We start from the raw sequence: 26,046 nt of genomic DNA, 5'->3' as shown, positions 1-26,046 counted from the left end.
GGGGAGAATGGGACATGACCACTCACTAAAACAAAGTTAGAGCCCGGCCCTATCAGGATCGGTGGAACATGCTATCCCTAGCATGGTCTGCCATGTCAGCAGGGCAGGATCAAGGAAAAGAAAGACTCGGTGCCCTCGAAGGACTTTCTCTGCCTTTTGTTTTTTTCTCTTTCTATCATATATAACCCCTGCTCCCCCCTTGGTCTATAAAAGGGAGGGCAAGACACCCAATGAAATGGGGATCAATTCGACACATCACACACACAGCCAAGCAGCAACCGAGCTCTTGACATCCTTTCGACCATTCCATTAGAGACTTGGGACCTTCCCCTCTCTTGACTATTTGTACCCCCTACTGCGAACCTTTTTCGGTACTGATAACACGAGCAGCGGTAGACTAGACATAGGGACATTCAGCCTAAGCTAGTATAAACCTTGTGTCTTTTAGTGCACCATCTGGGCCAAACGCACAACAATTATAAATTTACTAGCCGATGTTTGTTCAAAATACCGACAGTTGGCGCGAAAGGTAGGGGCCTTTGCGCATTCCAAATCAAGCCTCGGATGGCTAGCCACACAATCAGCTGGGTCCCGGGCACACACATGTGTTTCGGTGACCTAGACTTCATCATCATGGTGGGAGGAGAGTTGACGTTGGCTCATGCCGCCATCTAGTCTCTCCCCTCCGTTAGCTTCAACTACCGGAGGCTTGAGTGCTAGCCCGGCATCTCCCCTAGACCCCAGCCATCCAGGGAGGACCCGCACCACCTCATCCCCTCTCTAGAACACTCCGCATAGAGCGCCCCAACGGCGCTTCCATTTGGTCTCCATAATGCCACGATGACTGTTAGCCACCTTGTGGCACGGCACACGATCCTGTCTCCCACGAACAACGAGTTCATGGGAATGATTAAAAGCGTCATGAAATCCCTCCATGGCCACCTCACGGAGGGACCAGGGTCAAACTCCGGCTCTGACTCCAGCAGGGGGAGCCATCACCCCTCCTGGGAATGTTTCAGGGTGGGTACCCCTGAGGGACACATCGAGATCATCTCCGCGGATGATGCTACCTCGGCAGGCAGCCTCGGCGATGGATCCAAAGGGGGGACAGTGGCCCCACCTCATGTAGGGGAGGAGCAGCTGAGAGCCTAAAAGCAGGAGATAGACGAAGCTAGACAACATCTTGCTCAGGAGTACGTGGAGGTCGATCGAGAGATCAAATACCATGGAGAAAGTGGGGGCGCACGTGCCGTGGCCCACGACGTGAACTGAAGGATCATCGCCGATGATGAAACCCTTCCTCACTTCATTCGAGCAAGCCAGAACATCGCCGCCATGATGGCTTTGCTCCATGGCCTTCTAGAGGCTGCAACGCCCGAGGATCGTCGGGCCCACCGCGAAATTCGCACGCTGCTTGAGCGTGCGGTAGCGTAGCAAGCGGAAAGCTCATTGTCTTGGTGATGAAAGCCCGACACTAGCCAGCGTACGCTCTCGATGCGTCCCACTAGGGACGCATCAGTCCACCAAGCACCACAAGGCGTCGGGCAACACGCTGTGATCCAAGTACATCAACGTCTCAGCCACAACCGTGACGCACATAGCACCATCGATGAATGCAGACGTGCCTACAGCGATCAAAGGGAAGGAGCCCACCGTGGCTATCATCCTCGATGCGGCGGACGCTACGATAGCGGTGAGGACCAGAGCCCGAGCCCTGGCCTGCTAGGGCCTCAGGCCTTCAGCCGGCACATCCTCAATGCTGCATTCCCACCAAGGTAATTTAAAATTTTCCAACCCTAGCAAAGCTAGGGATGGATGGATCCAAAAAAAAATTTTGATCGATTTTGATATATGGAATGTTGAAATCGGAGTTCGTATGCGAAAACTAGACCAATTTTAAGAATTGGCTCCGAATTAGAGGACAAAACGGGAACAATATGCGCAAAATTGGTCACAATAGCAAAGATTTGATGGAAACGATGGGGGGAAACACACGAACTGGACTCTAACATGACCTAACTAGCAACAAGACCTTGACCCAGACACAAACTCAACACGACAGACTCTAAAACTGAAATATGCAAAGGCTATAGCGCAGAAAGTTCTAGGACAGGAAATAAAAGTATGGCACTAGACTATGGGACGAATATGAAACACTCAAAACTAGGGAATAAATGTGAACCTAACAGTATACCTTAGCTCTGATACCACTTAATGGAAACGGGGATCCCGATCTTCCGTTAGGTAGTGATAACTATCGTTGTGGTGGAGAATGACACACCGATCCGGCTTCAGATCGAAAGATCGAACCCTGCAATCTTAGCACCACAACTCCTCTAGTTATCAACAGAGACAGGGATCCGGTTGACCTCGCCAAGAAGGCTAATCCCTGTCTGTGCAACGAAGAACACAAGCAAGAACAAGAAAGAAAGCAATCAAATTGCAGATGATTGATTAATCTAACGAAGTTGGGGTCTCACAAACCGATGAACGGCAAAACTATTCTTGACAGATTAATCTAAGCAAAACCCAAAACCTAATGACGGTGGTGGCGTATGATTATAAAGGTCTTAGGGTCGTCGCCTACAATATATGCGCCCCCTAATGGGCCCAAACACGATACACGGTCCAACAGACCAAAAGACGGTGTCGTAGCACCCTGGCAGATTCTGGATGCTGACTTGTTTTGACGATTCCCGTTGATTCTGAAAGCCTTTTGATGTGAGACTATTTGGATTGGCTTCCTTATCAAATTAGCTTTCCAACCATATGTGGATCATCAAAAACAAAGTCTGGATGCGTTATGGGTGACCAGTTTAAGGCAGACTAGTCCTGGAGGCCGAGGCAGACTCAAACTTGAGTTGCTTTGGGCCTCCACCTCGAGGACTCGAACCGAATTAGCCTCGGGCCTCCTTCTTGACTTAGACACCCTTTCTGGCCTCCTACCCCTCCATACCATGTGCCAAAAATGGTCATATGCATGGGTGTCATGTCCTCATCATCCTCCCTTTCTTGATGAAAAGTCATCCTCGGCGTTGATTGTGCTTGAAACTGATCCTGCACAACATAAAGGAGAACGGGGTTGCGAAGACAAAGGGAACTGAAATAAGTGTGAGAAGGAACATGACCATGTTTCCAAGAAATTTCAGCAAGCATGTAAACTCCATGATCCGAATGCACACGATGTATGTCAACACTATCCTGCAAAAGATTAGAACTAACCAAAGACAATACAGGAATAGATGGTCTAGCATACATAGGTAGCCACCAACAATGCTCCCCTTCTTGGAAGTGAACTTGTTTCTTTGAGGAACAAGAGAAAATGTTTGTATTATTATGGTTGCCCTCTAAATGATCATAACCTTGTACAACAAAAGGAAAATTCATATTACTACGAATGTATACTCGATGTATCATATATTGTCTCTTGTTGTTATATTTGCCAATAATATGATATGTGTGTTTAGAAAACCAAGGCAAATCAGCATATTTAAAAAGGCTCTCCTCTAAACAATCTAGGTTACACAAAACATCAAATTCAATGTAACCCAAAGTATGTAAAGAAGACAACGGTTTGAACTCATCAGTTTTATTAGCAATATGAATAACATGTTTATTTTTAGCACAAGTGACTGGTTCCAAAACATGTAAAACTGAAGCATCGTCAACTAATTCATCTTTATCATAAGGAACTTCAAGCAGATTATCATGGGACAGAGATAAATCAAGAGAGGGTTCCACTAACAATTACTCTATGATAGCATGGTTTGTGGAAAAATTTAGTACATTAAAACATTTCTCACCTTCCATGAGTGTAGCACCATGAGCATTACCTGTGTTCTCAGCAAGAGTAATAGGTGCATTATGAAGTGATGGTTCTGAATTTGCATATGAGGTTGTGAGCTTCTCATTTTCTTCCATGTCATCCTCTCGCTTATGGACATTATCCTGCAGAAGGTTAGTCATAGCAAGAGGAATAACAACAGACTCTTCCTCTAAATGGTGCACCTCGGCATATGAAGTCAAAATAGGAGGTGGATTAAGAAAGGTTTCTCACATAAGGAGTTTCATATCATTCCAAGTTTGATGTTTATCAGAAGGATCTAAAGACTCCCACCAAGATAAAGCAGAATGTCGTAAAACACTAGCTGCATTTTTTACCTTCCTCCTTGGACACATAAAACAGGTAGCAAATATGTTATCTATGGCAATTTCCCACTCTATGTACTCATCAGCACCTACACCATCATAAGTCGGTGGATACGAACAACCTATTGTTGTTAGAAGATAGCAAAAGACAACACAAAAGTATTATCCCTATCAAATGACTACGTGGTTGTTGTGGTATCACTTTTCACAGCAAGTGGAAGCGTCTTACCAAGCTCTTATAAAGTTCTTACCAACGCAAGCAGTGGGCGGTACAACCGGTGGCTAGTTCGTTATATCAGTGAGGCAGTGGTACCGAGATTGTAAGGCCCTTTTCTGTACTGATCTAAAGAGTTTGTGGAGCTTGGAAGGCACACAAAGAATAATATGTATATCTGGCACACAAGTCAGTAACAGAAAGTAATGCTGAATTATAGTCCAAAGTACTTGTTCTCATTGCTGGTCTAAAATGTTCCAAATAGCAGGTGTGTGACAAACAAGTATGGTGGATAGCAAGGTGACAGGTGTGTGAAAAACAAGTACGGTGGATGGAAACAGCAACATAAACAAGGAACCAAACAGCACACGCTAACACAACTCACTTTGGTCTTCTCTATGTGCTCCTCTAGATATTGTTCCTCTTTTGTCCCTCTCTTTTTTCTATTTTTTTGGGTTGTCGTTGTTTTTTGAGAAATTTTGACTTTTTTATTTTATTTTTTTGATATTTTTTCTTCACTTAGGAGCACAAAAGAAGTAACCACAAAAAATATGAGCTTAACAAATGAAAGACGTGGCATGTGGAAATTTCAGAAGACGTGCTCAAATTCGACAAAAAACTTGTGACCACGAAAAGAGGATCTTATGATAAGTTTTTAACCAATTTAAAATTTTCCAACCCTAGCGTTGCTAGGGATGGACGGATCCAAAAAAAATTTCTAATCAATTTTGATATATGGAATGTCGAAATCGGATTTCGTATGCGAAAACTAGACCAGTTTTAAGAATTAACTCCGAATTAGAGGACAAAACGGGAACAATGTACGCAAAATTGGTCACAGCAGCAAAGATTTGATGGAAACGATGGGGGAAAACACACGAACTGGACTCTAACACGACCTAACCAGCAACAAGACCTTGACCCGAACACAAACTCAACATGACGGACTCTGAAACTAAAATATGCAAAGGCTATAGCGCGGAAGGTTCTAGGATAGGAAATAAAAGTATGGCACTAGACTATGGGACGAATGCGAAACACTCAAAACTAGGGAATAAATGTGAACCTAACGGTATACCTTAGCTCTGATACCACTTAATGGAAACATGGATCCCGATCTTCCATCAGGTAGTGATAACTATCATTGTGGCGGAGAATGACACACCGATCCAGCTTTAGATCGAAAGATCGAACCCTGCAATCTTAGCACCACAACTCCTCTGGTTATCAACAGAGACATGGATCCAGTTGACCTCTTCAAGAAGGCTAATCCCTGTCTACGCAATGAAGAACACAAGCAAGAACAAGAAAGAAAGCAACCAAATTATAGATGCTTGATTAATCTAACGAAGTTGGGGTCTCACAAACTGATGAATGGCGAAACTATTCTTGACATATTAATCTAAGCAAAACCCAAAACCTAATGACAGCAATGGCGTATGATTATAAAGGTCTTAGGGTCGTCGTCTACCCTGGACACGCCCCCTACTGGGCCCAAACACGATACACAGTCCAACAGACCAAAAGACTGTGTCGCAGCACCCTGGCAGATTCTAGATGCTGACTTATTTCGACGATTCTTGTTGATTCTGAAGGACTTTTGACATGAGACCACTTGGATTGGCTTCCTTATCAAATTAGCTTTCCAACCATATGTGGATCATCAAAAAGAGTTCAGATGCGTCCTAGGTGACCAGTTTAAGGCAGACTGGTCCTGAAGGCTGAGGCAGACTCGAACTTGAGTTGCTTTGGGCCTCCACCTCGGGGACTCGAACTGAATTAGCCTCAGGCCTCCTTCTTGACTTAGACACTGTTGCTGGCCTCCTACCCCTCCATACCATGTGACAAACATGGTCATATGCATGGGTGTCATGTCTTCATCAACTCTCTTCACCAAGAAGCTTGGCAATAACTTGTTTGTATTGTAAATCTATGTTGATGATATCATATTTGGATCAACCAATCAAGATTTTTGTGAGGAGTTTGGAAAGATGATGGCAAGTGAGTTTGAGATGTCCATGATTGGAGAGCTTAGTTACTTCCTTGGTCTTCAAATCAAGCAAATGAAGAATGGCACTTTTGTGAGTCAAGGCAAGTACATCAAAGACATGCTCAAGAAGTTAGGAATGGATGATGCTAAAGCTATTAGTACACCAATGGGGACAAATGGAAACTTGGATAGTGATGCTAGTGACAACATGGTGGATCAAAAGATGTATCGATCTATGATTGGAAGCCTACTCTATGTGACCATATCAAGGTCGGATGTGATGTTTAGTGTATGCATCTGTGCTAGATTTCAAGCCTCACCAAGAGAAAGTCATAACAAAGAGACTATTGAGGTACTTGAAGCATACACAAAATATTGGATTGTGGTATCCCAAAGGAGTAAGATTTGAGTTGATTGGATATTCGGACTTTGATTATGCGGGATGCAAAGTTGAGAGAAGAAGCACATTGGGCACATGTCAACTATTGGGAAGATCACTTATTTCTTGGTCATCAAAGAAGCAAAACAGTGTTGTACTTTCAACCGCCGAAGCCGAATACATAGCCACCGATAGTTGTTGTGCACAAATTCTTTGGATGAAGGCCACATTGAATGATTTTGGAATCAAGTTCAAACAAGTGTCATTGCTATGTGATAATGAGAGTGCCGTGAAACTCACCAATAATCTGGTTCAACATGTAAGAACAAAGCACATTGATGTTCGCCATCATTTTATAAGAGGTCAACAAAAAGGGGACATTTCAATTGAGAGTGTGTGCACCGATGATCAACTTGTCGATATCTTCACCAAGCTACTTGATGAGAAGAGGTTTTGCAAGCTAAGAAATGAATTGAACATACTTGACTTCTCAAATATGTGTTGATGCACACCCATTACATGATATGCCTCTCCTTCGAGCAAAGCAAGGTAAAATTGATTGGCATGTCATTCATCAATTGCTAAGGACTTGTGTAGTGCATCTAGTCATTCCTATCATGTCATAGGATCATTCATGAAAATCAAATGGATTTGATGCTTGTATGGTACCACTATTGCTTCTATGCTTGATATGGTCTAGTGGTAGCATATGACATGTTTGTGAGCTTGTGAACCTAGTGTTTGATCTAGAAAATGAGCTACAAGTGTTTAACTCAACATGGTGCATGATAACCCTCATTTGGAGGTGTGAAGAAGCTTGCCCTTGGATCAAACTGAGTTAAATATCTTTTGCAAGTGATCTAGATTGAACTAAATTGGGAAAATGATCCTCACTTTTCATGGTTTCACACAACCTATCTAAAATTTAAACTCACCTTTTGTGGTCATCGATGACAAAGGGGGAGATAAATTCATAAAGATAGTAAAGATAGGGGGAGCAAACAAATGAAATGACATTATAAGGGGATCAATTAAAATTTGAAGCACACAAGTAGGAGGAGTAAGTTCACAAACTTGTATGTTGCATTTGTATGTGCATTACATATGTTTGCTTGCATGGCATAAGTTTTTAATTCCCTATCCATGCTTGTGTGGTGTATGCTAGATTTTAGAAAATGATTGATGAAATGAAAACTAGCATGCATAGGATGATAGTTAGATGTGCCTTGCATGTTTTACAAGTAGCACTAGAACCTTGTTTATAATGTTGATCTCATGAGGCATCTAGTGATTGTGTTTTGCAAGTGCTATCAACTAACCATGGTGCTAAGGATGGTGTTCAAATGGTAACTCCAATTGGTATCATGCTTCAAAGGTCCATTCTTTACACCTTAGCATCATTTGATAGCTATTACTCTCCTAAACTTCAAATCCTTGCATATGTGCAAGCTTTCAAATCCAAACTCATAGCACATATGTAGGGAGAGCTAATACTACCAATTTGGGTTAATGAAACTTGTTCATAATCTTTACACATGGTAATATGCTTGGGCAAGCAACATGAATCCAAAAAGATTTCATTAAATATCTTTGTAAATAGGTTGTCATCAATTACCAAAAAGGGGGAGATTGAAAGCCCTAGTTTAATTTTTGATAATTGATGAAACCTAGCACTAACCTTTGTCATGAGTGGTGATATGAGCTAGGTTGGTGCAATCCAAGTGATTGAGCAAGATGAGGTCCATGGAGATGGACATATGTTGATGAAGATCAAGCTCAACTTGGAAAAGAAGAAAGTGAAAAAAAAAACTGAGATGATCAAGGTAAAGGTATATTGATAGGTTTTTGTTTTGCACTCAAGACACCATAGAGGGTGTGAGTGACTTAGGATCGATAGCCATACTATAAAGAGGGAAAATCCTTGGCTAAATGGTTTATCGAGTGCCACTAGGTGACATGACTTTTGCATATGCATTTAGGTACCTAGTGTGCTAACTTTGACCCTTGTAAAATGCTTTGAAAAATGCTAACACACGTGCACACAAGTTCTATACTTTGTGGTTAGCAATTGGGAAGCAAGGGTGAAGTGGTTGTGGACTTAGAAAAAGAAAAGGAGGAGGAAGTCCATGACCGGACGCTAGCCGCGGGGTGATCGGGCGCGTCCGGTCATTTTTAGCTGGGCGTGCTACGTCCGAGAAGGGTGAGGAATGACCGGACGCTGCCATCGGTGCATCCGTTCACTTTTTCAATCGAGCGGACTCAGACGCCAGCGTGTGATTGGACGCACAGGGGCCGCGTTAGGTCAAGTGCTGATGTAAGCTGACATCAGCTTGCAGGCGTGCGGAGAGGAACGCTGAACAGACCAGACACTGGGGAGCGTCAGGTCGCTTGCGACCGGATGTGTTTGGTCTAGAAAAATCCTCTTTGGATGCTTACTGGAGTTGACCGGACGCTGCGTTGAGCCAAGTTAGGTCGGTTTGAGCAGCGCGTCCAATCATCACTTAACCACGCAAGTGGGATCATTTCGACCGTTGAGATCCAATGGCTGAGGTTTGAAGGAGGACACATGGCGGCCATCGGTGCAACCAGACTCGAGGTGAGCGAACATTGGGTGCGTCCGGTCGCTGCGTCCGGTCAGGCCCCGAGTAGAGCAACGGCTCTATTCTTTGGGGGGCTCTATAAATAGAAGGGGGTTGGCTCCAAGGCATCTCTCTTGGACTTTTGACATTCTTGACATCCTTGTGAGGTGAGCATACTCCATCCCACTCATCTCTCTTGCTTGATTGTGAATCCAAAGTGAGATTGAGTGATTCCAAGTGCATTTGCTTGAGTGATTGCATCTAGTGGCATTTGGGGATCGTTGTGCTGTGGATTTCTTGTTTCTCTCGGTGGTTGTCGATGGTCGTTAACATCAATCATAAAATCATCAACATAACTTGTATAAATGTATAAAAGGATTGCCAACATAGGTTTAGGGGTTTAAACTGATAAATTCTATGAGTTTTGGTGAATCTATGTTTTCAGCAGGGTTTATCCAGAAAACTAGCAAGGAGGACCTATTTGTCAAAGCAAATCATGTTTATCCGCAGTGAAACCGATGTGGGAAGACTCCAGAAGGTGAACCACCAAAGTAGAGGGTAGGTGGCTGCCATGTGGGGCCGATCGGCCCCACATGCAGGCCGCCCGACCCCCTAGGCCCACCTCTCAACCCCTTCTTCGAATGTTGGTTCTTCACCGCCTCCTAGATTGCATCTACGTCATTCTTTCAAATCGGTTTGATCTAAGGGTCTAGAATTGATGCTTCGGCCTATATATACCAGCCCCTGCCCCCCTCCCTAGAGCCATCCTAAAACCCTAATTCATATCCTCCTCATCAGGATCAGAGCCAGCTCTCAAGAGAATATTAGTCCTCTATAGGATCTAGTCTTGCAATAGAATTAGTGAGTAGGTTCTTAAATTAGTAGGACTATAGTCGTGTCGGTACAGTTATCTATTAGTGGTGCTTTACCGTTTAAGTGGCGTCCCAAAGTGAACATTAGAATCATAAGTCTTGCTTTGCATAGGGTCATAACCATAGGAATACTCTCTACTCATACCTTAAACCTGATTGCTATCCCTAGACAAACTTGTTAGACAACACACATACGTTTCCCCATGGATACGATACACGATAATACTTTGGGTGAAAACTACTTCGATACCCATGCGCTTGCGGATTTTGTCTCTGTGTGCCTCCACAGGTGTCAACAAGTTTTCTGGCGCTATTGCCGAAGAAACGGTTGCTGTGATTTCGTCGAACCAGGTTTGTCCTTGTATCTTTTATTTTATTTAGCATGGACAACATTACGCCTATCAATCAATTTGCTGCTCCCACGGGCGCGCAACTAGAGCCACCAGAATATTCAAAACCGATGCTTACACCTGGATATGAGTTGCATTCATCTTTAATAAATTTGGTCCAGGAACAATCGTTCTTAGGAGAAGGTGATGAAAACCCATATACTCACCTACGGGAGTTTGAACAAATTTGTGCATGCTTGCATATCACGGGCATGTTACATGAAACGTTAAAGTGGAAGCTATTTTCGTTCTCTTTGACGAGAAGAGCTAAACGCTGGTATACCCAAACCATAGGTAGTGTATAAGGAGATTGGGAAGCCTTATGTTCTAGCTTTTGCTTATCTTTCTTTCCCATCTCTGGAGTGGTTAGCCTTCGAATAGAGGTTCTATCTTTCAAACAAAAAGAAAAAGAATCTCTTGGTGTGGCATGGACACGCTTTAATGACCTAGTCAATTCTGGCCCCAACCTTGCCATTCAAGACCATATGCTTTTACAACACTTTTATATGGGTCTTAGTGGGGAGACCGCATAATTTCTTGATTCAGCTTCTGGAGGTGCCTTCTTACATTGCTCTACTAGTGAAGGGAGAAAAATCCTTAGAAAAATCCTAGAAAACACCCCCTACATCAGCGTTCATGACGATAGCCCAAAAGATGTAGTTGAGAAAACTCCTGAGGAAGAACCTGTGATAGTTAAGCCTAAGCCTTTAACTACACCACTTGAAGCCTCAACTATCCTCCAAGTTCCCAAACCACCAAAGGAGGAAGAAATTCCACCTTTGGAAAAAATGTCTGAATTCGAGGATGAGCTTTTCTCCGATTTTGGAAACACCTCAAATTATTATGCAATAAGGAAATCTTCAGCACCATCAGCACATAACCAGCATCTTCCTGACCCAACCGAAGAGAAGTTCCTTAAAAAGACTGTGAAGGAGTTGACAACAATCATAAGCAATGAGTGGTTGGGAGAATCCAAGCTTTCTCCTGAAGTCATTCATTTAGATTCTCCCCCTACCTCCATTCGTTGTCAGATTCATAAAACCTCCTTCGATGCTCTTTATAATCCGGTTGTAGGAGTAAATCTTATGTCTAAATCTTTTGCACATACCCTCCCTAAAAATTTTCAATTAACTCCAACAATCAAACTCTTAAAAAGTCTCTCAGGGCAAATCCTTCCTAGTAAAGGAATTTTTCACCTCATCCCTATCAAAGTAGACAAAACCAAGGTGTATCTTAGTTTTTATGTTTTCGATATTTGAGAGTTCAATCTTTTGATAGGGCATCCAATAGAGAGACTCCTACATGAAGGAAGAAAGGGGAGTATAAATGTAAGTCTCGAGAAGAACATAAACCTATCTATTCCCATTACTCGCTCATTACATGTTAAGATAGAGTTGAGTCCCAAGCAAGATCCAATGGAGGAGATTATGGCAGCTTCTCTCCTAGAAGCTTCCGATGAAGATCTCGAAGAAGACGCCCAGGATTTCATCCAAGATGAAGAAGAATCGCGAGATCCTTTCCCTCTAGATGAAACTCAAGAGCCACCAAAAACCCCCATTGTGCTCAAATCTCTTCCTTCAGGTTTGAAATACGCTTTTCTAAACAACGATAGGGAGTCTCCTGTGATTATTAGTAATAAACTCTCTAAGGACGAGACCCTCCGACTCCTTACCATTTTAGAAAAGCATCGCTCTGCTTTTGGCTACTCACTCAAAGACCTCAAGAGGATTAGTCCTGCCCTTTGCACCCATCGCATTCCCATAGATCCAGCATATCCACCTTCTAGGGAGCCCCAACATAGGCTTAACAATGCGATGAGAGAAGTTGTTAAGAAAGAGGTGTTGAAACTTTTGCATGCAGAGATAATCTATCCCATGCCTTATAGTGAGTGGATAAGCCTGGTACAAGTTGTACCAAAGAAAGGGGGCATGACTATGGTAAAAAATGAAAAAGATGAATTAATTCCACAACGAACAGTCACATGATGGTGGATGTGCATTGATTACCAAAAACTTAACAAGGCAACAAAGAAAGATCACTTCATGTTACCCTTCATCGATGAGATGTTGGAACGGCTTGCAAAGCATTCTTTCTTTTGTTTCCTTGATGGGTATTTTGGCTATCATCAAATCCCGATCTATCCTGATGACCAAAGCAAAACTATTTTTACTTGTCCCTATGGAACTTATGCTTATCGTAGGATGTCCTTCGGTTTGTGCAACCCTCCAGCTTCATTCCAAAGGTGCATGATGTCTATTTATTCTGATATGATAGAAGAAATCATGAAAACATTGTAACAACTCCTGATCCATTGCTGAGTTTGGCTTTGCTCAGGGACTAGCAAAGGTTAAGTGTGGGGGAGCTTGTTGACGGTCGTTAACATCAATCATAAACCATCAATATAACTTGTATAAATGCATAAAAAGGATCACCAACATAGGTTTAGGGGTTTAAACTGACAAATTTCATGAGTTTTGATAAATCTGTGTTTTCAGCAGGGTTTATCTAGAAAACCAGCAAGGAAGGCCTATCCGTCAAAGCAAATCACGTTTATCCACAGCGAAACCGATGTTGGAAGACTCTAGAAGACTCCAGAAGGTGAACCACCGAAGTAGAGGGTAGGTGGCTGCCATGTAGGGCTGGCCAGCCCCACCTATAGGCCGCCCGACCCCCTAGGCCCACCTATCAGCCCCTCCTTCGAATGTCAGTTCTCCATCGCCTCCTAGATTGAATCTACGCCGTTCTTTCAAGTCGGTTTGATCCGATGGTCCAGAATTAACGCTCTGGCCTATATATACCAGCCCCTGCCCCCCTCCCTAAAGCTATCCTAAAACTTGAATTCATATCCTCCTCATCAGGATCAGAACCAGCTCTCAAGAGAAGATTAGTCCTCTATAGGATCTAGTCTTGCAATAGAATTAGTGAGCTAGAGAGTGAGGGAAGAGTTTGGAGAGAGTACCGGCCTGTCGGTGCTACCTCTATGGCTTATACTTTGGCGGATCTAGGCTTCTCTAAGTCTACATCTGAGATACCTCTGGTAATTTATTTATGTTTAAAGTAAGTTTTGTGATCTTTTGTTCATAGGTTCACAGTTCTTTTGAGTGCTCTACTTCTTGCTAGCTGGATTAGAGTAGTAATTGTTAGCATAAGTGTGGTGCTTAGGCTATCGGCTACCTGTGTTTGCTCCCTACTTTCTGGTTGTGTGGTAGCAGCGGGAGGTGACAGCCCCATCTATTCTTTGTAGTCCACATCAAATTGAGCAGGTTCTTAAATTAGTAAGACCGTAGTCGTGTCGGTAGAGTTATCTATTAGTGGTGCTTTACCGTTTAAGCGGTGTCCCAAAGTGAACATTAGAATCATAAGCCTTGCTTTGCATAGGGTCATAACCATAGGAACCCTCTCTACTCATACCTTAAATCTTGATTGCTATCCCTAGACAAACTTGCTATACAACACACACGTTTCTCCGTGGATACGATACTCGATAATACTCCGGATGAAAACTATTTCGATACCCGTGCGCTTGTGGATTTTGTCTCTGGGTGCCTCCACAGGTGTCAACAGTGGTTGTCGCCACCTAGATGGCTTGGAGCAGCGGAGGAGCTTCGGCATAAGTTGGTGATTGTTCGTGTCCGTCTCTGGTGATTGTGAGGGGTCTAATACCTTCCCCGGCGGAGAGCCGAAAGGTAACTCTAGTGGATTGCTCGTGTCGTTGAGTTACCTCACCTGTGGATAGGTTCTTATGGTATCTAATTGTGTGGACGAGGTTCGTGCAACACCTCTTCGTCGTCGAACCACCAAGTGTTGGTCGACACAACGGGGACTAGCGTACCGGAAAGCACGTGAACCTCGGGAGAAAAATTGGTTGTCTCTTGCCCTTTTGGTATTCTCACAGTGATTGAATTAGTATTCATCTTGTGATTGGTTCACTACTCTACGCGGCGGTATAATTACCCTACTCACTCATTTACATTCCCGCAAACTAGTTGTAGCTGGCTCTTTAGTGTAGCTAGAATTAAGAGCTTGCTTTGTAGCTTAAGTTAATCTAGTGGAGCTCTTTAGTGTAAAAAGTGTGAGAGCTCTTAGTGAGTAGTGACTTAGCAAATTGTGTGCCTAGTGATCATAGCAACTAGAATTGTTGGATAGGTGGCTTACAACCCTTGTAGAGCTAGAGCAAGTTTATATTTCACTATTTATCAAACTAATCAAATTGCTCTAGTGCTTTGTAGAGATTTTAAATAGGTTATTCATCCCACTCTAGCCATATTAGGACCTTTCAACAACCCCGCGGGGGCGCTATTTATACACTTCCGTAGCATTTACATGGACACAACTACCCTTACAACTACCCCGATCCAGGGAAATATTCCCTATCGCCGAGGACACTCCGGTCTTTTCCTTCTTCACCTCCCCAGGCTACAACCGCCCATGCCGCGGGCCGATGGTCCCGTCGGCCAGCTATAGCCGCCAGGTCCCCGAGCCGTCTTCCCCCTTAGTGACGAAAGGGCGGAGAATTCCTGCAACACCAGAGAAAGTTACCTCGCGCGAGCGTTCAACCGCCCCCGCGCTTTTGCCCGATGGCCAGACTAGGCGAAAGCCTCGTCCCAGCAGGCATGTTCTTGTGTCCTGCAAGGGCACCCATATCAACTGAACGCTCCCTTTCGCCTTCAAGGGGACGCGAAAGGTGCTGATCGTTGAGTAATTTCCCTTTTCGCCAACAGGGGGTGCGAAAGCTGACAGTAGGCATCCGTCCATGATGTGGGCTGGCCTCTGTAAGGAAGAAATCGAGAGCGAAGATATTAAGCGCCGGTTGGCGGACAAGATGAGTGGATCGTGATTATTGCTTGACTCTCCATTATTTCCCACTGGCTGTACCTCTCACGTGTAGCTCAAAAAAGCATCATAGTTTAGCCGTGCGTTGGTGATTGCATTGGTTACCCCGTTCCAATCTGAATTTCCGACGGGCGAAGGCTCGTCACTGTCGCTCGCTCCAAACGCTGTCTCTGCAGCCTCCACAGTGAGTAACGTCGCGTGGCCGCCGTCTCGCCCTCGGCCTTGGGTTCTCGACTTCTCGGTCGCACGCTGCCCTGCGGTAAGTCTCGCGGATCCGGCACGACGCTGCCAAGCCAAGCCTGTCTGCCTGTCCCTTGTACCCAACCGTCATGCATATTCCCCCGAGAGGCCCCCATGCCCGATCGATCCACACCCCCCACGCGCCCGCGAGCGGTGTCGATCTGTCCGGATCGGCAGACCTACCCGATCACCGCGACATCGAAGGAGCCAAAGCTACATCGTCGCCAGTAGCGAAGACGATGAGACATCCGCATGTGTGCTCGCCATGCACTTAGGCCTGGTTTAGTTTCTAAAAATTTTCACCCCAAACTATCACATCGAATCTTGCGGCACATGCATGGAGTATTAATATAGACAAAAAAAATTAATTGTACAATTTGGTTGGAAATCGCGAGACGAATGTTTAAAGAAATTAGTCCATGATTAACCCATAAGTGCTACAGTAACTAATAGTGCTAATGCCGGATTAATTATGTTTAATAAATTCACCTCGCAGTTTCCAGACGAGCTATGAAATTAGTTTTTTTATTAGTATCCAAAAATCTCTTCCAACATCCCGAAATGTTCGATGTGGCGTCAAAAATCTAAACACAGCCTTACCCCGTGGCCGCTAGCACCTCGGCCAGAGCGGCAGCTCGGGCGCACCGGCCGGCGGTCGCGTACGTGCATGCGCTGTTTTGCTTTTACTCGCGTGTCCTCACGTCCAAGGCAGTAGTAGTTCCCGATCTGGCATGGCACGGTGCACCATCGCACATTCCTGGGTTCACTTTAATTAAGAGATCTATATGTAGGACTTACGAGGTAGGTTGCCGTTGTCACTGTAGCTAACACACATGCGTTCAGTGCAGGCAGGAACAGTTTGGGTGGCCAGTGGTTACGATCTCGATCTGCACTACTGCTTCGCGTAACAGGGGAATTGGCCCACGACGCCACTTTGAGCCAAACGATTTGTTGGCTGTCCATCATCATTGCGCTGTTGCCGTTCCCGGCGTGCTAGCTGTGTGGTTGATCCGAACTGCATCCATATATCTGTATGCTTTGCTTTCCACTGAACATCTGATGACTGTCTTACTGGCCACGCGGCCAGTTCATGGTTGCACTTGTGTTGTTCGTTACATCTCGCCATAACATAACTCATGCCTAAGTTCACCTGTGTCATAAAAACCACAGACAGATTAATCTGTCACTAGGGATGAAACCGGACGGAAATAGATAGGAAAACTCCTCTCCTGTTTTTGTTTCTATATTCTTTTACTGAAAATGGGATAGGGTTCGAAAAAATCAGGACCAAAAACATAATCGGGATATGTAGCCATATGGAAATAGACATAGAGAAAACCTTTTGTGTGATCGAAAAAAAGAAAAAGAAATAGACAGATAGAGATAGAGAACCAAAAAATTATATTAGGATCACAAGCAGCGGCGGATCCAGGAAATATTTCAAGGGGGGCTGAACAACACTGCTCCTCGATCTTAAGTCTCAGCCCCCTACACTATAGAACTTTGCCTAAAAATTCATGAGTGTTCCACAGGGGTTCCACTGCTCCGGTACGGGTAGGGGGGGCTCGAGCCCCCCCCCCCCCCCCGCCCGCCCCACCGTTGGATCCGCCCCTGATCACAAGAACTAATATTCTTAGGTATAAATTTATAAAATCACACAACAATATACAAATATGAAGATCGATCTAACATTCACTTGCATAATGCCATGTGCGTTAACACAACATAATTAGTGATGAGTAGGCATGACACAAGGACATGCAATTGTTGGACATATCCTGCATGCTTGAAAATAAGATTTATAATTACATGATCATCTCGGATGAAAACAGGATCCTACATAAACGGGTGGGAAACAGCCTCTCTCGTTTCCAAGAATACAGAAACAATATCCCGTAAACAGGGGTGGATCTAGGCCCCGGGCTATAGCCCGTGACGTAGCTCAAAAATCCCTTTAACATCTCCTTTGTCCAGCCTAAGAGTGCTCATGAAAATATACATTTAGCCTCACCCGACGCGACCGAACACTAAATAGATGGGAAAAAATAGAACGCGGGACAGGATTAGAATTTTCCCGTCCAACATATAATTAATTTATAGTAGTACATGATTTTTTTCACGGACACTAAAAATTTTAAGCTGCTAACAGGTTTGATGAAGAAAATCATCGGCCTGTTCGCTTGGTCGTAAACGATCGTAAATTTCTAGCCAGAACAGTATTTTTCTCTCACACCAAACCAGCCAGCAGTAATAATCCACGATCGTATCAGCACCAGCCGAACAGGCTGCATACTGGCAACAGAATTTTGCGAGGTTCCAACGGTCGTTTTATTTAAAACCATGAACAGGGGGGACAGCTGTTTCATTTCAGGTCCAACCAATGGACCTTCAACGGACCGTTATTTATACCCCAGCACCACAGACAGTAGACTTCAGTTCACCTGGAATGAGAGGAAGGGGGGCAGCAAGACCACAATTTTCGCTTTTCCATAAACGCGCCGTACGCGGTACGCCGTTTCAGTCCATCGACCCACCCCCCACCGCCCCGGCCCCCGGTGAGCGGCCTGCGTGCGCCAGTGGTCACAGCACGCCGTTCCCGACGGGCGACGACGGCTCACGCGAGGGTGCGTGTGTAAAATCTGCAACGGGCCCAAGCAGAACAACACAATGCGCCCGATTGTCGCGGCGCGGCGCGGCGCACGGGGAATTGCGGATTTGCGGCCCTGGGGACCAGGACATCGGCATGTTTGCGTGCTACAGCCACCAGCCGATGGACGGCTTTTGTTTCTAGCAAATCCTTCTATTCTATTCTTCCGCGCTCATCAATGCACTTGTTTCTGTGTGCCTGGCTCGGCTGACGCTGAGCCATCGATCCAGCCAGGATCGCCCAGGCATTCATCAGCACCGTAGCGATTATTGCATCCGTGCTGCACATATCCGTAGAACGGAGAGAACACTGTGCATTTTCGTTTTCGGCTGCACGTACAGATGCTGTACTACTCTCTCACGGGACAACGAGTCCTTGAACAAATGAACAGCACCCTCGGTTTAGGGGTTTCAGGGCCAATGATCAGGGCCGTCCATCTAGGATCCACCGGTTCGGAGATGGTTTTCCTGACGACTCGCGGTAAGAATGTTCTCATTCAAACTGTGGAAGGCCAGGGCCCAGGGGTGAAGCGATCGGTCAGGGTAGCGAAGCCAAGTGGATTAGGAAGAAACTGATGAGGAGGAAAATGACCGGACACCGGAGCGGTGGCAGAGGGTGGAGTGGGAGGAGAGGCAAGCAAACGATCAGGCATCCCGGTCGCAGCATACCAGAGCATTGGATGCTGCGTGCCGCCGCCCCCCGCGCATGCAGATGGCTCCGACCCTTTTTTTTAGTGGCGGACCTGACCTGACCTCACCGCCTCGTGGTTTGTCAATGCAAGCACAAACTTGAAAAAAATCACTTTCCTTTAGCCAAGGATTACGCATACTACTAGTGGAGGAGGGTAGCAAAAAAAGTCAAGATTCTGTTAACAAAGTTCTCTTTTTTCAAAAACAGAAATGCTATGCCACGGTAAAAGGTAGTCGAGGGAGTGATACATCGTCACATGAGCCGCCTATCTGCGTCTCTCAAAAGTTGGCGTGGGATCGTGGGCGCTCGTTGAGCGTTTGGCGGGTCGGATGAGATCGCAGGGAGGCCGTTGGTTGCTGCCGCTCACACGTTCCTCCTCCGCGCTTCATCACCTGCTCGCTGCTGCTACTTCTATCTTCCCCCAGCATTTATTACTCAGGAAAGAAAGAGATAGTCAGACAGTACCAACTCCCTTTCCACACACACTCCCCCCCTCCCCTTCTTGCTTCTTCCCTTCCATCCCTGTGCCGCGCCACTGCTCCCCTGCGGCGTGCGCGCCTCTGCCCTGCTGGCCGCTGCTCTGCTCCTCAGTCCTCAGTCCTCAGTCGTCACGCTTGTTTTCACATTCAAGTGCCTTGCCTGCCTGCCCCTCGCCCTCGCCGGCACAGTGGTAGGAGTAACTGGTAAGAAGCGCCCTTCCCCTTGTTTTCTTCCTGGACGAATCGCTTGCCCTCTCCCCGGTAAGTCGATTCATTAGCTTCTCCTCTTCTCGCTCGCAGATCCATGTCGGGCGGCCGCTGACTTGTTGCTGTAGGCATCGAAGCTGCAAAGGTACTTCTGCCTCTCTCTCTCTCCCTCTACCCTGCCGACATTTCGCCAAGAGCTTATATCATCTCAGAAATGCCGGCGCCGTGCCGTTCCCAGTTCCTGCCGTGTGACGTCCCATGCCCGAGCTTCTTGCTCCTCTCCTTCACTTGCGCCTCCCACAGGAGTGCCGGTAGCCGGCAGCGCCACCCAAAACCGAAGCATTTGTCACCTAATTGAAGACACGGTGGAACACATGTTACCTTCCGGTTCCTGCGGGATTAGCAATAGTAAGCGCCATCCTGATTCTCGCCCCCGGTTCCGGCTCAAAAGGTCGGGAAAGAGAGGGTGAGAGAAAGCGCGGTGAATTTATTTTTAGTATTTTTTTCTTTACCTTTAGAACTGGTAAATTAAGGCAGTCAAATGAATGAATCAGCGTAGTACGCGAGTGGTTTGTCTGAAAAGAGCAGTCAAATTCCGGCCTTTTCACCCCGCAGGTGCTCTGGTTTTACTACCACAACCTCGCCTTTTCAGGTCATCGCTTTCCCGCAGCCTGTGCTTCTCCTAAGCGAGGACGAGGAGGCGAGGTCGCAGCCGCGCCCAGGCCAGCCGTGCCGCACTAGACCGAGTAACCGACCGACGCTAGCAGCCCCACCACGCGCAAAAGCCCACACGTCGTCTCCTCCTCCACAGTCCACGCTCCTGTCCATCCGACCATCCGGCTGGGCTGCTCGCCTGTTCCTCCGCCAGTCCGCCCAGTTCAAATTTCAAACGCCTCCACCCTGCAGCCCTCCGCGCTGCACGGCCGCCGCCGCGCTGCGTCCTCGTCTCCTCGACCGCCGAGCCGAGCCCCTGATGCTACTGGTGCTGTAGGCGCGGTACGTCAGGATCGCCGGCCCACCACCCGCCATAATAACTCGCGTCCGTCCGGACGAGCGGGCGGATTGCTGCTACCACTAGTGGAGGGGTACGTTCACAGTCGCCTCGTCTTATCAGGACACTATCATTAGCCGCATCTAATTGCAAGATTACCTCCTCCCTCCTCCTCGTCCGGCTTCCTTCTTTGATGGTCTAATCATTAGCGCTACAAAAGCCACGCCCACACGCTGCGAGACCCTGGTGTTTCGTGTGGGTTGGGAGCTCGGAGCTCTCCGGGGTCGCCGGGTCGGGGTGTGGTGGCGCGTCGCGGCAGTAATAAATAAATTTAAAGCCGGGCTTCTTTTCTGCGGGGCGGGCGGACGGGCGGTCGCCATGTACGCCGCCCCGTGATTATTGCGAGTTGGGAGTACCGGTAGACAAGTTGTAGCCTGGTAGTGTTGTGTTATCTTTGCGAGATCGCAGCGCATTTATTTTTGCAGCAGTTTGCGGTCTGACGACCGACCTGCTCCTCATTCAAACCCTGATGCTACGGTGGGGTTTCGTCGTCTTCATTCATGTCTTTCAGTTATACTGGTGGTAGCGCGGGCGCGGCGCGGCTGCGGTTGCGGAGGAGGAGGGATCGGCGGAGATGAGGATGAAGACGCTGGCGTGCTGCCGGCGGCGGCCGCAGGACTTCAGCATGGACATGGACCAAGAGCCCGACAGTAAGCAATCCTCCCTGCCCAAGATCTCCCTCCCCTGTTTCTCCCTTTCTTCCTGCTTCAGTTCCCTTGTGTTTGGTCAGATTTTGGTCTGTTCTTGAGTGTCGCACAGTCTTTGATCTCCTGTACCGGATGTGTACCTTCGATTAATTGCAGTTGGTGTTGTGTTGCTGATATGTTGGTTTGGTAGCAAGAGTACACTGCTTGTAAGTTTGTGTGAGGTTGGGCCGTGCAGCATGCCCCGTTCCTGCGATCCCTTTCTAGAATCTCATTAGATTTTTAATCTAGATCCTAGCGTCGAGCAAACTTTATTCAGAAACTGCCTTTTTTTTTAAAATTTTAGTCACTAGCTTTTCACCTGCCCAAAAATAGCACACAAGAAGACGAGAAAAAGTTTATATATAAATAAAGAAATTAAAAAAGAAGGGGTAGACAATAGTAGAGGCTAAGAGGGACGGCAACGTGGACGAGGTCATGGCAGACATGACTATTCATCAGAGGTCGTCCCGTCCCTACAGTGCCCCCCTCCCCTTGAGCAGCGGCTGCAGCGCCGCGCCGTGCAGTGGGTTGGGAACGTGCGAGTAATGGGGGTCACGGGAAGATCCCGGGGCACCAAAGGAGCAAATGGCCAACAGCCAACGAGCCACACGGCCTTGTGCGACCTGATGCGACCGGCGGCCGGCCCGGCCGCACCATGTTCGCATTCATAGCTGATAGTAGCTTGCCCCTTCCATTGGCATTGCCGTAGCCCGTAGACTCCAACAAATCATTTTTTTGTCAGTCTGACGGGAATTTGTTTGCCTTTGTGCTGGTTCTCCATGGATCTCACAATCGAGTCCGTGTTCCTTTTGCTACTTTTTTTTATCCGTAGATTAGAATTCGTTAGCACTGAGCAGTAGCAGATCTGTATACTTGTACAGCTCACTAGTGGTCCCCGGCTGTTTTCTGCAATGTCAGGTCCGGCATCTACGCTCTCTCATTGACTTTGTCCGCAAAAGACTAGTAGCCGGTACAGTTCCTAGTGGTACACTGCTTTTTAGACACTGCGCAGTGGAAAGGCACACAAAAAAATTGGGCCATGCCCGTGGTTGGACTTTACCTTGTTGCAAGAATATTGCAACTGAACAATTCTCAGTCGCATTGTGTGTGGGCTAGGCAATTGCAAAATAAAATCCAATGTTACTAGGATCTCACGAGTAGATATATGGTCCCGGATGGCCGGATGTTGTAGCTCTGCAGTGAAACTTCAGATGAAAAAAACGGCACAAGAACCTGAACAAGAGTTATTACTATACCTCAACTTACCGTTAGATTTTCCTTGTAATTTCTTAGTTTTTGATTGATGTTTTATTTGCAGCGATTTGCTTTCTTAGCAATTGTGCTTAGTATTTAGTCATTAATTTGCCCCTCTGTTTTGGTGGAAGTTGGATGAATAGGCAGGTTCTGCATTGTACAAGAGTGCAGAAGTACAAGATTCACAACAGCTTACCCCATATTCGGCTTGTTCGGCTTGTTTTTTCAGTCGGAACAGTGTTTTTCTCTCACAACAATTCAGCCAGAACAGTGCTTTTCAGCCAGTTTCAGCCAAGATTCAGCAAGCCGAACGGGGTAAAATTAAAATCGATAACTGGCACTACACAGCAAAACAATTGTGTAGTGCTAGAGTACTAGACATTGATGAAGACTCTGCTGGTTTATACACTATTGTTTATGGGACCTTGAATTAGCTGTGATCTATAAATAGGTTGTCCTGTAATCTGTTTTCTTCTTTCCTTTTATTTAGCAATATCCTAAGTGGAGGCAAGTTGGCATCTGTTTGAAAGCACATATTGCCAAATTATTTTCCCGAATTAACATCTTTCTATTTCATTATCACAAAGATAATTCAAAATACATATTGATGTAGGGGTGATGACATATAATGGCCTCGAGACTTGCATTATCAACAGTTCCGCCTATGACGATGATAGTGCCATTAGTGCAACAACAGGCGGAGATGGATGTGTCACCACTGATTCCCTTGATGATGAAGTCTCTAGTTGCTCTAGTAAAGATGCTTCTGGTTCTTCCTTCTCTTCACACTGCCTTAGCAAGCAGGAGGAGCATTCACTAGATGAGTTGGGTACACCCATTGCAATTCATCTACTCCCTTTCAAAGGGAAGAAACCAATCACATATACCTTGAGTGCTTCAGATATTGAAAACATGAAGGAAAAATTTGCAAAGCTATTGCTCGGTGATGATACTTCAGGAGGAGCTAGGGGCGTTTGTGCGGCTCTGGCCTTGTCCAATGGCATAATCAATCTCTCTGGTACACTTCTAGAAGCAATTTATTTTGTGTATATTGTAGTGTCCCTGTGCTCCTTGATCATGACAGAAAAAGGGTGACTTAATGTTACAGCAACTGTTTTTGGAGAACTCTGGAAGCTGGAACCATTGTGCGAAGATAAAAAGATCAGGTGGAGAAAAGAAATGGACTGGTTGCTGTCTCCTACAACTTATATGGTGGAGCTGGTTCCAACGAAGCAAAGCGGGGCAGATGGATGCACATTTGAGGTAATTAGCCTCCAAATAGAATGTTCCTCACTTGCTCTTATATCTTATTATAAAGTAAAATGAATCAGAATCTAACTTAGTTATTTTTCAACTGAACCATGCAGATTATGACTCCAAAGGCCCGCTCAGATGTTCATGTGAACCTTCCTGCCCTTCAGAAGCTTGATACGATGCTTATTGTATGTTGTCATCCTGTAATCTATGCTTATGCATGGTTTGGACATTTTTCATCTCCACTCTGGCATACTCTCCAACTCTTTGTGGCATATTTTTTATTAGTAATGTTGTATGTAACGAAAAATATGCAGGAAGTGATGGACTCTATGATAGATACAGAGTTCTGGTATGAGGAGAGTGGTAGCAGAGCTGATGGTCGGGGCAAAATTACAGGTCCAAGGAAGAGTAAAAAGTGGTGGTTCCCATCTCCTCGTGTCCCTGAGGAAGGGCTATCTCAATTTCAGCGAAAAAGGCTTGTTTTTCAGGCTAAGCTTGTTCATCAGATCCTCAAAGCTGCAAAATCCATCAACGAACAAGTCCTATTCCATATGCCTATTCCGGCAGCTGTTATGGATGCCCTTCCGAAGGCAAGTATCGACTTTAATTTACTCATGTGTTAGTACTCTTCAGCCGTAGTCACCAGTTGAATGTGTTTCTGATGCAATGTAAATATTTTTTGTTCCTTGCAGTCTGGGAGGGTTAGCTTGGGTGAAGATTTGTATCAGGCTATAACCACAGTGTATATTCCTATAGAGGAAATATTTGTTTCGCTCAGTTTGAAAACTGAGCATAGTGTGCTCGAGACTATTAACCGGTTGGAGGGTGCAGTGTTTGCATGGAAGCAAAGAATTCTAGAGGAAAGAAACAAGAGGTCCCCAGGACGCCATTCCTGGAGCTTCATGAAGAATAGCTCATCAGAACTTGACAAGATGTCTGCATGCATCGAAAGGGTTGACACTCTTGTGCAGCTTCTGAAATCCAGATATCCGAACCTGCCTCCAACTTTTATAGATGTTTTAAAGCTCCAATACAATGTGGTAAGTTCGACAGTGCACTGCGACATTTCGATAGGCCTAAATTCTAAAATGCTGTAATTCTGAACATTGGCTGAAGAATGGCAACTGGATGCAGGACGTGGGGCTCGCAATTGTGGAGGCCTACTCTAGGGTTCTTGTTGGGGTAGCATTCAGCATACTTTCGCGTGTGGCGGAGATACTGCTGGAGGATGACCTAATCAAGAAGCCCAACACCCCCATGGCCACACTGAAGTTCGACCTCTCCTCCGACGTGTACTTGGCAGGCATCACAGAGACGCCACCTGGCCACATCCGGCGGGCGCTTATGGACCAGATCAGCATGGTCGACGGGCGCTTCGATGCTGTTGTCAAGAAGAAAGGGGTGAAGCAGCTGCGGTGGTGAGGCCACAGTCAGCTGTTGTGTGAATCTTTTGGCCATGTACAGGGTGATGCAGGGCCCAGTGTCCGCTCCACAAGGTTACCTTAGCAATAGTGCAGTGTAATGTATTTGGCGACGAGTTTATAGCGTACTGTAAGAGCAGCATTAGGTGAATCCTGCATGTCGAACTCTCCGGATGTTGCTGTTGCGTCTGAACAATCTGATGCTCTTGATCAGCCTCTGCTGCATTTCTTGCTGGCACCTGATGATGGCATGTCGATGGCGAGACCTTGCTTGAGTGCTTGACGGGTTCGTGCTGACGCGTCTTACGTTCTGGAAGCAGTCCGCGTTGTTTGGGGCGTGTGGGCGTGTGGAGACTCTTTTTCTTGTTTATTATGTGAAGGGACCGTGTCAGTTCTGAAGTCGGATTTGGAGTCAGTCGGGCGCAAAAGGGAGAGGGTTTTCAAATCAAAGGGGGGAAAAATGCACTCGGCGCAACAAATCTTCCTCGCACGGCAAAATTCTCCTCGCTTCGTAGTCGAATCACCACGGGCACCAGCTGCACGCAACTCGGCAATCGTCCCGTCCCAATTTTTTACAATTTGGTTATTTTTTTTAAAAAAAAATACGTTTATTTCCTGGGATACTTAAACTTATCTTTAGACCTTGGGGTCGGCGTCAGGACTTATGACGCCGAGCTAACAAGTCTCGGTGTCACAGATCTCGGCTCCG

General features: G+C 46.0%; 1 protein-coding gene across 3 annotated transcripts; it reads left to right on the top strand.

The window, feature by feature from the left end:
- The first annotated feature begins 19,428 nt into the window (after positions 1 to 19,428).
- Positions 19,429 to 25,583, top strand: LOC136474634 (rop guanine nucleotide exchange factor 14-like). 3 transcript variants are annotated; one of them, XM_066472194.1, is made up of 9 exons: positions 19,429 to 19,665; positions 19,762 to 19,813; positions 21,231 to 21,369; positions 23,273 to 23,677; positions 23,768 to 23,922; positions 24,027 to 24,101; positions 24,231 to 24,506; positions 24,609 to 24,956; positions 25,051 to 25,583. In XM_066472194.1, the coding sequence occupies exons 3-9, from the start codon at positions 21,294 to 21,296 to the stop codon at positions 25,336 to 25,338; spliced, it is 1,623 nt and encodes a 540-aa protein (XP_066328291.1). In that variant the 5' UTR covers positions 19,429 to 19,665; positions 19,762 to 19,813; positions 21,231 to 21,293; the 3' UTR covers positions 25,339 to 25,583. The 3 variants fall into 3 exon arrangements, with proteins under 3 accessions (XP_066328291.1, XP_066328293.1, XP_066328292.1); XM_066472196.1 differs by lacking the exons at positions 19,429 to 19,665; positions 19,762 to 19,813 and adding an exon at positions 20,607 to 20,753; XM_066472195.1 differs by lacking the exons at positions 19,429 to 19,665; positions 19,762 to 19,813 and adding an exon at positions 20,771 to 21,096.
- The last annotated feature ends 463 nt before the right edge of the window (positions 25,584 to 26,046 follow it).

The sequence above is a fragment of the Miscanthus floridulus genome, chromosome 8 (assembly GCF_019320115.1).
Source record: "Miscanthus floridulus cultivar M001 chromosome 8, ASM1932011v1, whole genome shotgun sequence".
NCBI classification, from domain to species: Eukaryota; Viridiplantae; Streptophyta; class Magnoliopsida; order Poales; family Poaceae; genus Miscanthus; species Miscanthus floridulus.
Note: the sequence above shows the minus strand (reverse complement) of the source record. Positions and strands in the feature narration are given on the sequence as shown.

Excerpts from the sequence above, each read along its gene's own strand:
- LOC136474634 (XM_066472194.1), top strand. The coding sequence starts at position 21,294 with ATGAGGATGAAGACGCTGGCGTGCTGCCGGCGGCGGCCGCAGGACTTC. Across the intron at positions 23,923-24,026 it reads CAGATGGATGCACATTTGAG|ATTATGACTCCAAAGGCCCG; the intron begins GTAATTAGCCTC and ends TGAACCATGCAG. Across the intron at positions 24,507-24,608 it reads TTATGGATGCCCTTCCGAAG|TCTGGGAGGGTTAGCTTGGG; the intron begins GCAAGTATCGAC and ends TGTTCCTTGCAG.